This window comes from Prionailurus bengalensis, chromosome F2, assembly GCF_016509475.1.
Source record: "Prionailurus bengalensis isolate Pbe53 chromosome F2, Fcat_Pben_1.1_paternal_pri, whole genome shotgun sequence".
Lineage (NCBI taxonomy): Eukaryota > Metazoa > Chordata > Mammalia > Carnivora > Felidae > Prionailurus > Prionailurus bengalensis.
Window position 1 is genome coordinate 53,596,187 of NC_057353.1, and position 13,772 is coordinate 53,609,958.

Sequence of the window (13,772 nt, forward strand, 5' to 3'; positions counted from 1 at the left end):
CTAGCCAACAAATGAACATGTGGTAGTTCTGGGGCCTGGTCATTTCTGCCCAGTGTAGGTTTCCTCTAATGGGTAATCTTTGCTCAGGAGCTTTTTTTATTGAATTGGCTAATACTTTGTCAGATCTAAATCATGGCATGAGGCTCCTTCTGTCCAATCCAACTTCCTACTCTCTTTTCTTTCATGGGCATCAAATAGGCATCATCTGAAAACTTTCCCCACCCAAGCTTTCCCTTCCCAGAGTACCAAAATGACAAAGCTACTTTTTACTAAGATCCAACTCTGGGAAGGGGCATATCATAATTTATTTGGGCGAGTTATTTAACCTTTCCAAACTATTCCCTTATGTGCGAAGTGGGGTTGTTGTAAAAACTAAATGAAATAATCAACAAAGAGCAACTTGTAAAGGGCCTCGTACACAGTAAGTATTTAATAATTGGTATATAATTGTAGAGTATTATACCACATGCCAAACTCTGTGTGAGAAATTCTGTGTTTATTACTTGTAATCCTTGTTATAATCAGCAAGTATTAATATGCTCATTTGACATATGAGGAAAGTAGGGTTCAATGAAGTTAAAATAACTTGCTCAAATTGCTTAATCACATAGCTAGAATAGGCAACCTGGGGTTAGAGAGCAACATACATATGTGTTGGCAAATAATCCATGGCTGTTACTTTGGAATGTAATGAAACTGCATACCTTCTATGACATGGTATGTACAATTTGTAATTAATACAAACTACTTTGGGGACTTTCACAACTTTTAAGACTGTACACTTAATTCCACCACATACAGGACATTAAAATCTGTCAATGGATGTCTAAGACTAAGCATTTGTCTAAAAGCTTAGAAGAACAGTATATGTCACTGTTGCTCTCTAATGACTACTACTGAGTTTTTCTTGTAGAATGGCTCTCAGTCTGGGTTTGTCTGATATTTTCTCAAGATTAGATAGAGGTTATGTTTAATATTCTATACTCTTGCTATTGCTAGAAACTGCATCAATTGAAAACACCCGCCTTTGACAGCTGCAGCTCCCACCCCACCCACAGAAATGCTCAAACCCATTATTAAAAGATGAAAAAGAATCTGTATTGGAAGTATAATGGCAGAAGGAAGTTAAAATATTCTATTGCTCAAAAAATCTCCAGTGAGATGGCAGCAATTTGAACTGAGTTGCAGCTTTAAAGCACACTTACATTGTTCCCTACCTCACAGTTCTAAGATAAAGAACCACAATGAGATATCACCTTACACCTGTCAGAATAATTAAGCTCAAAAAGACAAGAAATAACAAGTGTTGACAAGGATGTGAAGAAAAGGAACCCCTGTGCACTGCTGGTGGGAATGTAAGTTGGTGCAGCCACTGTGGAAAATAGTATGGTGGTTTCCCCCAAATATTAAAAATACAATTACCATATGATCCAGTTAATTCCACTGCTGGGTATTTACCCAAAGAAAACAAAAACAATTCAAAAACATATATGCATCCTTATGTTCATTGCAGTATTATTTACAATAGCCAAAATATGGAAGTAACCCAAGTTACATCCATCTATGGATGAGTGGATAAAGAAAATGCACAATTAATACACAAGTAATAATTCTTCATTACTCAGCCATAAAAAAAGAATGACATCTTTCCATTTGCAACAACTAAATGGATTTAGAGAATATAATGCTAAGTGAAATAAGACAGAGAAAGACAAATGCTATATGATTTCACTCGTATGTGCAATCTAAGAGACAAACAAGCAAAGAAAAAAGGAAACAAAAAAGCAGACTCTTAAATACAGAGGATGAATGCGTGACTGCCAGAGAGGAAGTAGTTAGGAGGATGGGTGAAGTAGATAAGAGAGATGAAGAGTACACTTCTCATGATGAGCACTGAGTCATGTATAGAATTGTTGAGTCATTGGACTGTATACCTGAAACCAATACAACAGTATGCTAATTATACTTCAACTAAGAAAAAATAATTTTAAGTAGAATTTAAAAATTATGTTACATAAGTTTAAAAAAACATTTGACATTGTGCTGTTTCTGCAGGTATGAGATAGAAATGGATGAGGCTGGTAGAATGGATTTGGGGGTGGGCAGTTTTCTTAGTGAAATTCTGCCAAGAAACCAGACTTTTTCCCAAATAAATCCATGGAGTTGCCCAAGTAAGCCCCTGTATGTGCAAAAAAGCATACAATTTATGATCTGTAAGATAAGATGGACACTTAGTGCCCACTGTTGCTGCTGGCATTTCAGTCAATTCTAGCCAAAAATGGTCAGCATGACCATAGAGAGAGAAAGATGACCAGTAGAGGAAATGAACTTGTGCCCTGATGGCAAGGCTGATACATCAGAGCTTTAGGTTTGAATGAACAACTTAAGCCACTTGTGGCTAGAATGATGCTAACAAATCACAGAAGAGAGACTGTAGAAAAACAAAAATTGTGTCTGTAACAGAGTAACATGTACTTAGACAAAAATATGTAAGTTAACACTCAGTATATTTTTATGTGAATTTACCCATAATGCAGTTTATTCATTGTGAATAAATACTTTTTTTTAAATATTTCTTCAAGTAAAGAATTTAGTTATAGTTCTATTGTAGAAAATGAAGTCTAGATGGGCTCTAGAGACCATCAGGTCACTGTAATAGTTTGTAAAGACTCCTGGATGTTTGGTACCCAAAAGGGATGTTTACAAAAATGCCTTTCTGCACAAGGACTGTTTCATACGCACAGATATATGTGTGTATCAGAACAGAATATGCACTTTGGGGAAATTAAGTATCATTTGAAAAAGTGGATTCCTAAGTATGGTTATAAATCTCAAAAAGAAACAGCTCTAATTTATTGCTTATGTGGGAGAAATTCTGGGTGTACTCTTTCTGGATGTACTTTCCTCTTCCCTGTTACAACTATGGCACAGAGCGGTAATTATCAGTTTGTGAATTCTACTATGAAAGGACCAAAGTGATCTCACTGGAAATGTTTCCCAGAGACTCTCCTTTATTTTCTAAAATAATATAATTGGGATGTGAAATGAACTGCTGGCACATTTTAAAACATATATACTGCAAATAATGGCAAAGATGGAAAAACTAGAAGTGCCTAAATGCTACAACTGTGCCAGCAAAGGGGGTATAGGCTATCTTGTTTGGACAGGCCATATAAAATTACAAAATCTGTAAAAAATGTAATAAAAACAATGTTCAGAAAGTTCCTAAAACAACTCCATGTTAATCTGGCTTTTGGTAAATAAAACTCTAAGGAAAACTTCCTTCCAAATGTGAATGTATCACAGTCAAAATCTAGTGACACGGAATGAAGATGAAATAAGTAATATTTTCCCTTAAATACAAAGGGATTTGTGGTTATGATTCACTAATTAGAAACAATAACACAATTTAAAAGCTATAGTAAATTTTATATGAAAGTTATAGTGATACAAATTTACTTTCATGGATAATTGTCATAGTAAACAGAAGTTATAAACTGTGCTACATAATGTGGGATATTTTAATTCACTATGATTAAGACAGAACAAAACAGATAGTAGATTCTAAGTACATGATTTGATGATGATGTTGGATATTGCAAAATCAATTAAAATGATATTATGCTCTGTCCTGTTAAATGATGTCCATTTTATAAATGTCATAAGGTTTATTACTCTTAAGAAGTTGCTTTAGTCTTTCATAATGTCTGAGATAGTAACTGAATTAAGTAAACTTTGATCATAAAAGAGAAGCACTCCAAAGTGCTTTGTGGGCCAATCAGGCTTAATAAATAAAGCTTGTCCCATCTCAAAGAAAATAAAGTCTTATTCAAAGTTATTCCTTTCTGAATCTAGTTCATTCTGATGTATTATCATTCTAACTATTCAAACATGAGCCTATAAAAAAAATGAAAATTATATAATAGTGTCAAAATAAAAAAGGCATATATCATAAACCATATTCATGTGCTTTTTTCATTGTTTAACTGAGATCATTAAATGAGATAGCATTTCCCATGGTGTCTAACATGGTATAATCCAATATTTGACTGCTTGGATATTTCCTTGGTATTTGTCACCAATGCTGGGGAATGTTCAGTCAAAAAACTGAATTAAGTATTTTTAACATACATGAATCAAAGCTTCTTTTCCAAAGAAGTTAAGAGAGTGAGAGATAACATTTTGAAAATATTTTATAAAAGTAAATTTATAGAAAGTACACTTGATGTTTATATTCTCAGGGTTATGGTTTTATCTATAGAAGATATTTCTTTTTAATTTACATTTACAATTACATTATAAAATGTTAGAGAAGAATAAAAAGTTTTGTCACTGACATACCAGTTTTTTCCTGAGTGTGCTGAGGAGGGCAAGTTTTATTAGATATCTAAAATGTTACGATATATAAACACCGTCATTTTCCCGCTTCAGGAAGTACTATTGGTAAAAAAAATTTCCCTTAAATATATTTTTCCTATAAATATATCATCTTTTTTTTTTTTTCAAATTTTTTTTTTCAACGTTTATTTATTTTTGGGACAGAGAGAGACAGAGCATGAACGGGGGAGGGGCAGAGAGAGAGGGAGACACAGAATCGGAAACAGGCCCCAGGCTCCGAGCCATCAGCCCAGAGCCTGACGCGGGGCTCGAACTCCCGGACCGCGAGATCGTGACCTGGCTGAAGTCGGACGCCTAACCGACTGCGCCACCCAGGCGCCCCTAAATATATCATCTTTTATCTAGGATCTAAACAGCTGATCTCCTTCATATGTATTTGCCATCTCTGTTACCCACTAGTGGCAAGAATTTGAGCAAATCATCACTTCAGGGCCTCAGATTAGGAAACATATACAATGTCCAATTGTTTTTCAAAGTACTGGCATTACCCCATTAGTGGGTTGCACCTAGTGTTTTTAGAAAACAAAATAAAATTGACTCAATTTGAATAGAAACTATAGAGGACAAGACACATTGTAGGGCTAGGTTGTAAATTTTGTTTCGGTTTTATATATAATGTACGCATACTGTGTGATGTAAAATGTATTTTCTTAATATAGGTTGCAGGTGAAAAAGTTTGAAAAATGTAGTTTTAACAATTCATAAATACCTTTTAAATCTAAAATGAAATCATTCAAATTTCCAGCTAAAAAATTCTGAAAATGACCTCCTTTAACACAATGTCATAAGGTTTATTGCCTGAGAGACAGTAGCAGCCAGTTACAAGGGCATTTAGTTGAAATGACTAGAGAATATTTACTCCCTTAATTAGTTGTAGTTGTTAATATCCATTGTAAGTATTTAAAAGATACCTCCTTGGGCTTCCAATTTCTTGAGGATTTCCCTCAAGAAATCCAACAAAATGTTGGGCATAAACAATTTAGTACAAATAGTAAATTGTAGATGTATGTCACAAATACATATACCAAATACTGTGTTAAGTGGCTGGGAGATGTTAAACAGATAGGTATGGTCCCAAACTCACTATGTTTATAATTTTTAGGAAAATATAGATAATATAAAGAGAGAACCTCCCATCCATAACCAAGGAGTAGAATTCATATGTTCACTACTATGAAATATTATCCTAACAATCACTTATACAAGCTGTTATGTTTTTGAGTATCCAACTCACTCATTCAACATTTACCATATGCCAGGTGTTTTCCTATGTTCAATTGACAAGGCTAAGATGACAAAGTTTATACTCTCAAGGAACTTAGATAATAATGAAAAATACAGAAAATAAGTAAACAGAAAAAGTGATAAGTGTCATAATGATGCAAAAGGCATTAACTAGGAGCGACTTGTTATTGGAGAGTCAAGAAAGGCCTCTTCATAAGTAGATAGTTTTCAATACAACTGAGATATGAATGACAAAAAGAAGACAGCCACTTGAAGATATGGAGATGAACATTCCAGGAAAAGGGGTAATGGGCAAATGCCAGACTAAAGGCAGATAGGAGTCTGGCATGTTTGAGGAATAGGGAGTAGGGAGAACGGCTTGGGTCTAGTGAAGAAAGAATGGTAGGAGAGAGCCAGAGAGAGTAAAGCCCTGTAAACTGTGGTAAAGTGTTTACAGTATATGGGTTTACTGTCTGGGGGAGTCATTTGAGAGCCATAAGCATTCAGGTGAGAGATGGTTGTGGCTTAGACTGAAGTAGTAGCAGTGGAGATGCAAATAGACTTTGGGAAAAATTTTAGAAGTACAATACAGAATTTGCTGATAGACTGCATGTAGGGGATGGAGAATCAACAATACTTCCTAAAATTTTAGTTTGTGCAACTTCGGTGGACAGTGTCATCAACTGCAGTGGGGAAGGGCAACTTGGGGGGGGCATGGTGGCAGGAATCCAGAATTCTGTTTGGGATATGCTAACTTAGAGATGCATATTAGCTATCTAAGTGAGTATGTCAAAAAAGCCAAACTAGGTTTCAGGGGAGAATTTCTGGAGTCATCAGTATATTTATATTTATAGCCAAAGGACTGGTACCTCCATGGGAGTGTCATGCAGTATCCTTTAATCTTGATAACAACTCAAAGTAGATATTTTCTTTTTATATAGATATAATTAACTCCTTTTTATAAATGAGCATCTCTGGTGCTTAGAGATACACATGCTGAAAGTCACGCAGCTACTAAATAGAGCCTGGACTCAAATCTGTGTGATTGAGTCCTTGTTTCCATCACACCAAGTTGTTTTATTGAAGAATTAGAATATGTGAATTTCTTTTATTTTTTAATAATTTTTTTTAAGTGTTTATTTATTTTTGAGAAAGACACACACACACACACACACACACACACACACACACACACACAGAGTGCAAGCGGGGGAGGGGCAGAGAGAGCGAGACACAGAATCCTATGCAGGCTCCAGGCTCTGAGCTGTTAGCACAGAGTCCTACAGTGGGCTCGAACCCACCAATGGTGAGATCATGACCTGAGCTGAAATCAAGAGTCTGACACTTAAGTGACTGAGCCACCCAGGCGGCCCAAATATGTGAATTTCTGAGCGGAGGGTTTTTACTTTTTTTAGTGAAGAACTTCTAAAAAGTTCTGTTTACAGAAAATGAAGCTCATTCAGAATCTACTCCAACTGTATAAGTTCAAGTCTTTTCTGCCCTTACATAACTTGTCTGTGGCGGGTGCCATTGATAGTTGTGTGTGTGTGTGTGTGTGTGTGTGTGTGTGTGTGTGTGTGTTTTCTTTTAAAATTGTACTCCCTTGGTTGTGGGATAGGACTCTCTTTTCTCCTTTCTCTATCTTGATTGCCTGTTCTTCACTGACTCTTAACTACAGGGATTTTTAGGCTTCTTTCCTCACTTTACTTATACTCTCTTTACGATTTTGTTCCATTATTTTTAAATACTAAATATATGCGTTTGAATTTATTATTATTATTATTATTGCTTCTCCTCCGGACATTTCTTCTTAGCTCTAGTAAACTACGTCTAAAAGTTTCTGAAAGCAATTAGCTTGGTGGGAAAGGGTGGGGAAAGAGGGCTTCTTTCCCCCTCCCCCCCGATTTGAGATTACAGAGGAGCGACGTTCAGGGGCTCTGATGGTTTCATTCGTACATTTATTCAGTATTTCTTTCATTCATTTAATTATAAGGACTTACAAATTGGCTGATCTTACGAGATTTCAAATCTAGAGTGGCAGACAGTGATCCAGGTTGGCACGAAGACATTCACGTGAACATTAAGAAGTCCTCGGCCACACAAACGTTATGTGCAAAGGCAGAATCCCGCTTAGTCTCTCAAAGAGATTAATAAAAAAATTTGGAGTGTATCAGTTTAGTCGAAATTCAAAAGGATATGGAAAGCAAATCCCATTTAGGAAGTAGGAAGATTGCGGACAAATAAAGGATTGGAGCAGAAAATTACATTGCAGCAGTACCTGAAGAGAACAAGATACTGACCGGGGAGTGGGAAAAGAATGAATACACCCATGTAAAAACAAGAAAAAGAAAAACCGGGTGTGGCGCACATTAAAAACTCACAGCATTTACTAAAACTCCCCGGTGAAATAGTCACCTCATCCCACGCCGACTCCCGTCTCCGGTGGTTAGCCGCTCTGTCCTCCGAGTCCCAGAGTGCCGCTCACCACCCAGCTCGCTCCGCCCCCTTCTCCAACAGCCCGTCCACAGAGCCGCGTGCACGTGCGGGGAGGATCCGGCCCCCTCCGCTCTCTCGACCAATGAGAAATGGTGTCGTAAGTCGCTACCGCCCGGTCGTAGGTCACGTGACGGTGTTTCCCCTCCCTCTGACCCCCTGCCTCCAGGTTCTGAGAAGATGGCGAAGGTCTCAGAGCTTTACGATGTCACTTGGGAAGGTAACTGGGAGCAGGGCGGGTGCGGAAAGACCAAAAGTCCTGGGAAGCGGTTCGGCAGTACCTGCTGTCGGTGGAGGCCTGGGTTTTCCGGTCTGTCTTCTGCACTTGAGCTCTCTCTGGACGGGCCAAGTTGAGAAGAAGGTTGAGGCCGGCTCCTTCCGTGGCCGGGACACAGACTAGAATCCACGGTGTTCCCCCGCGGCACCCCCCCCCCCCCGGTCCCCCGCTTGTGCTCCGATAGACTCAGTGACCCACATACCTCCGTTCCAGTACAGTGGCCCAGGGCAGCTTCCATTATAAAGCGGGAGGGACCTGGGGCTGTCACACATTTTATAGTGGCTGCTGGGCGGCGAAGAGGAAGCGGGGTAGTTGCTTGCTGAAGCTTCCCTGCAGCCAAGAAATACAGGGCCTGTAGGCCCTGCATTCAGTGCTGTGTAAGGGTTACAACTCTATGAAGGTCTATGGAAGAGTCATGAACAAATCTGATTCTTCTACATGCCACTTTACATTTTGTTCTCTCTGCATAACTGGATCTCTGATTTCTCTTAATTATTCGCAGCCCCATTCTCTCTGAAAACACATTTATGCACATAACAATTTTCTTCTTACTTCTTACTTCCTAGGAAGGGGTAAAGAACTGGTTATGTTGGGCATACGCTCAAGTGTGGTAGGTTTCTTTATCCATCCTACTTTAAGGTGGAGTGTGTTCTTTAAATTTGGAAGCAGCCAGACTTTGAACCAATTCTGTAAGAGAGATTTTTCTCTTAAAAACTTCAGTGGGAAGCATGGCTAAGAGGACAGCTAAGAGTTTCTCTAAGGCATGAAACTTGTGTAATTGAAATTTATATTCCCAGCATTTAACAGACTTCAGTAGCTTACTGTTTTAGTGAATGCCTTCTTCAGATGTTTAAACAATGACCTAATAACATGTGGACTGAAAGTTATATTGACCATTTAATGGTGAATATATCTATCCAGTATTACAGAATTGCAAACCTGTATGGGAAAAAGTAAAATCCCATTATACTTGAACTGAATTCAATAATTTATTATTGTTTTTGTGGTCTCTAGTGCACTGTGAACCTCAGTATTTCTACCTGTATTTGGAGAATTACTTATATTAAACAAAAGTATTAACTGCTTAGTGCTAAATCTTGGATATATTAAATAACACACAGTACCTACCTTCACGGAGTCTAATGGAGAAGTCTAATGGAGTTCTAATGGAGAAGACAGTCTAATGGAGAAGACAAACCTGTAAATACATAGTTTTAAAAGGCTTGTGTCAGGATATTTACTAGCCAGGTGGTAGATATGTGGCTGTTATTTTTATTTTATTTATTTATTTATTTTTATTTATTTATTTATTTTATTTATTTATTTATTTTTATTATTTATTTTTATTTATTATTTTGACAATATGAAGTTTATTGTCAAATTGGTTTCCATACAACACCCAGTGCTCATCCCAAAAGGTGCCCTCCTCAATACCCATCACCCACTCTCCCCTCCCTCCCACCCCCCATCAACCCTCAGTTTGTTCTCAGTTTTTAAGAGTCTCTTATGCTTTGGCTCTCTTCCACTCTAACCTCTTTTTTTTTTTTTTTTTTCCTTCCCCTCCCCCATGGGTTTCTGTTAAGTTTCTCAGGATCCACATGTGGCTGTTATTTTTAATGCTACTTTAAAAATGTTTCAAATATTTCATACTTTTTTTTCTTTTTTGAATTTTTTTTTCAAATATTTCATACTTTTTAGAAAGTGCTACTTTGAAGGTATGTTCAGTATAGGTTTATTAGATGGTAGGAACAAGTAGGTGTGTAACTGTCATACCTACCAGCAGACAAGGTGATTTAACTGGGTAACTTGGACCTTACCCTGTAGGCATTCTGATGAGAAGTAATGTAATTAGATTTAGAATAATAAATATTAACTACTTCACAGGTGTAAACAACAACAAAAAAAGAAAACATTAAAGTGCTTTTAAACTATTAAGTGCTTTATAAAAAAGATGGTTTAGCTCCTGTCTGTGTCTCCAGCTGTATCTTAAAACTATTTACCCCCTTACTCTATGAGCTGACTATGCTGACTTTTGTTGAATTCCCTAAACGTCTTATGCTCCTCTTGTCTTAGGGCTAGACAGATGTTATTTCTTCCACCAGCAGTGTTTCTCCCTTCTTGCCCTACACTTGCTACCATTATACATTACCATTTCTCAGAATTCCCTTCATAGGTCACATACTTCATAAAGCTTTCCTTGACCACCCTACCCCACTCCTCCACTAAAATTTTTAAAAAGAAAAAAAATAGCAAAGTCAACAAAATATACCCTGGTCCTTTGACTCCATGTCCTCATACTATTGAAGTACTTATTCAGTTTGTTAAGTTTTAGAATTTTCTTTCCTAGAATGAAGGGAGGGACCAGGCATATCTTGTTCTTATGCTAGACATTTTGGAGGAACTCAGTAATTATTTGTTGACTAAATGAATTGTTAACGACATTAATAATAAACATTAACACATTTTCACAAAAAGACTGTAAATCATTTTTCTAGTGTTGGAATAATTCCTTTCGTATCTAAGATAGACTTAGGCAGCTCACTATACTAATAGGATATGTTTGCTTGTTTGTAAAATGAAGGTTTCAGACCTTTCCAGAACCAAATTCCATTGAATAGCATCATGAATTAAAGCTATGGAAATGACTTATTCAGAAAGTACTATAATTCTTGTGATAGGAAAATTTATCATGTATAAAAGATCTGTATAGTGAGTCTAACACTCTTCAATTGGGATCTAAAAAAAAGTAGAATATATAGTTTACTCATTTGGCCAGTTGAAAATTAATGATGTTTATTATACAGAGGAGTTATGAGTTTAGAGGTAGAAAAGAGAGTTGTGGGGTTTCTGAGTGGTTCAGTTGGTTAAGCATCCAACCCTTGATTTCAGCTCATATCATGACCTCATAGTTCATGGATTCGAGCCCCACATCAGGCTTTGTGCTGCTGACAGTGCACAGAGCCTGCTTGGAATTCTCTCTCTCTGCTCCTACCCCCACTCGCGTGTGTGCTTTCTCTCTCTCTCTCTCTCAAAATAAATAATAAAAAAAAATTTTAGAAGAAAAACTCTTTAAAAGAAAAAGAACTCTTTAAAAGAACTCTGTAAAAGACAAAGAGTTCTAAGAAGGGTATAGTCAAATTTTTTGAAAGTAGGATAGTTGGCCAGGATATGGATAGGATGTCTAGCACAATGCCTGGCCTGTAATAGGCACTAAATGAGTATTTGTTGAAGACATATTTATAAAAATGTGTGAAAGGATTTTAGTTTTTTATGCTTACTGTCTCTACTTCCTCTCTTTTTATTAAGACCTTCAACAAACGTAATTTGTTTTCCATTCTCTATCACTCCAATAGGATTTCTAGGGTGACCTAATGCCAGGTCTAATGAATGTGGGTTTTTGTTTGTTGGTTTGTTTGTTTTGTTTTTACATCTATACTGTATTTGTTGTTGTGGACCACTCCTTCCATGAAACATTCTTTCCTTGGTTTCATAATAACATAAAGGGTCTCCTCTTTTCAGACCTTTCTTTTGTGAGTTTTCTACAGCTATTTGGTCCTTGATTTTTGGTGTTCTTAGTGGTTCTTTTTTTAGCACTCAATCTTATCAATGGTTATTAAACCTGAGATCAGTATACTCCTGACTGATGGAGGGGTGTTTTATGTGGCCTTTGAATTTCCTGGAATTATATGTAAAATTTAGTGTATGTAAATGTGTACATATTTCTGGGAAGAGAAAGTTCAAAGGTCTCATCGGCTTCAAAGAGTCTAAAATTGAAAGGTTAAATGCCTTCTTTGGGTGATCTTATCCATACCTAGCTTTAACTGTTAGTTTATATACTAAATGACATGTTAATTAAATACATGTCTGAGTACTTTGCACCAAGCACTGTTCCAATTCTTAAGGATACAGTGCTAAATAAGACAGGCAGGGTCCCAGATCTCATGGAACATACCCTGAGATTTCACTTCTAGGCTAAAGATCTGTATTTATGGATATATATATATATATATATATATATATATTTTTTTTTTTTTTTTTTTTTTTTTTTGTGAAGGTAATTTTTTCAAGGTAAGACCTAGAAAGATAGTTTGGCCCTTTGAATGCTAGCCTAATTTAGGTGTCAGCATATGGGCAAGGGGTGCAGTGTAATGGAACATATCTATAAAACACTAAGTAATTTATATTCTCAAGGCATTTACTCTTTTAAAATAATCTGCCAGGTTGAAAGTGAAAATGGGTTTAAGACTATATAAGTGAACCATGGCATAGGGGGATGGTGTTTGAATGAGTTCTGAGAACCCATGCTGTGGATCTAAAGATAACATGTTATGTTGTGATATAATAAGGGATATATATTTGGTCTTTGTCCCCAGTTCCTGTCACAGAGCTCCTAAACCCTTGAAATCTCCTGAATGGTAGGGTTGATAGGAATATCTTTTGTTATATTTAGTCTTATTCCTGAGTTTCTGACACAAGAGCCTCTAAGACCTTTGGAGTTTCTAGAATGAGTATCTTTTTGTATGCTAATGGGATGATCTGTGGCTGGATAGCTTCAGATTGAAGGCTGGTCACCCAAAAGACCAGGATCCCTGATTGGAACTTTAGTCTCATTCCCTGAGTTTCTGGGAGGGGAGAGGATCTGGAGAACACTCATGCCCATGGAATGAAACCTCTATAAACCCCCCTAAACTACAGGGTTTGGAGATCTTCCAGGTTGGTAAGCACATCAAGGTGCTGGGATGGTGATTAGCTTAGAAAAAGCATGGAAGTTCCTTTGCTTCCCCTCTCCCCCCTCACTTTGCCCTATGTATCTCTTCCATTTGACTGTTCCTGAATTATATGCTTTATAATAAAACCGTAATAGTAAGTGAGTTCTTATCTAAATTCTGTGATTCATTCTAGCAAACCTGCAGAGGAGGTTGTGAGAACCCCAGACTTTATAGCGAGTTGGTCAGCAGTACTGGTGGCCCTGACTTGTGATTGATATCTAAAGTGGGGGCAGTTTTGTGGGACTGAGCCCTTAACCTGTGGAGTATGAATGACCTGCTTTTTTGTTTGTTCATTTCCTCTTCAACCTTGTCAGATTTAGTTCAGACCCTGTGGAGAGTGAGAGTCCAGCTGATTTCTAGTTGTCAGTAGAAGGAATTAACTGTGTTAACTTGATTTGCTAAGACCATTTAAGATCTGTTTTCATCTTACAATTTTTATTTTCATTTTTAGACTTTGAGCTTTAGGGATTCAGATAATGCTTATAAAAGTAGAGAAAATCCCTTGTGCTTGTTTTATACTTATTCTTTAGGGGCCTGTCATTGTTTATTTAATTTATGTGTTCAGCAACAATGTAACTGTTTAAATCCATTCTGCATCTGTCTATAGGTGA

At 36.9% G+C, this 13,772-nt stretch overlaps 1 protein-coding gene and 1 long non-coding RNA gene across 3 annotated transcripts in view; one reads left to right on the forward strand and one right to left on the reverse strand.

Moving 5' to 3' along the window:
- Positions 1-8,131, reverse strand: part of LOC122495719 — a 112,194-nt gene extending 104,063 nt beyond the window's left edge. Inside the window, exon 1 of the long non-coding RNA XR_006300546.1 lies at positions 8,038-8,131. This is a non-coding gene — a long non-coding RNA (uncharacterized LOC122495719). The remainder of the gene's footprint in view (positions 1-8,037) is intronic.
- A 77-nt stretch (positions 8,132-8,208) lies between these two features.
- EMC2 (ER membrane protein complex subunit 2) overlaps positions 8,209-13,772 on the forward strand; it is a 50,826-nt gene continuing 45,262 nt past the window's right edge. For both annotated transcript variants that reach the window (XM_043601605.1, XM_043601604.1), the window contains exon 1: positions 8,209-8,335. In XM_043601605.1, the coding sequence (XP_043457540.1) occupies positions 8,296-8,335 (40 nt within the window). In that variant the 5' untranslated portion in view covers positions 8,209-8,295. The remainder of the gene's footprint in view (positions 8,336-13,772) is intronic.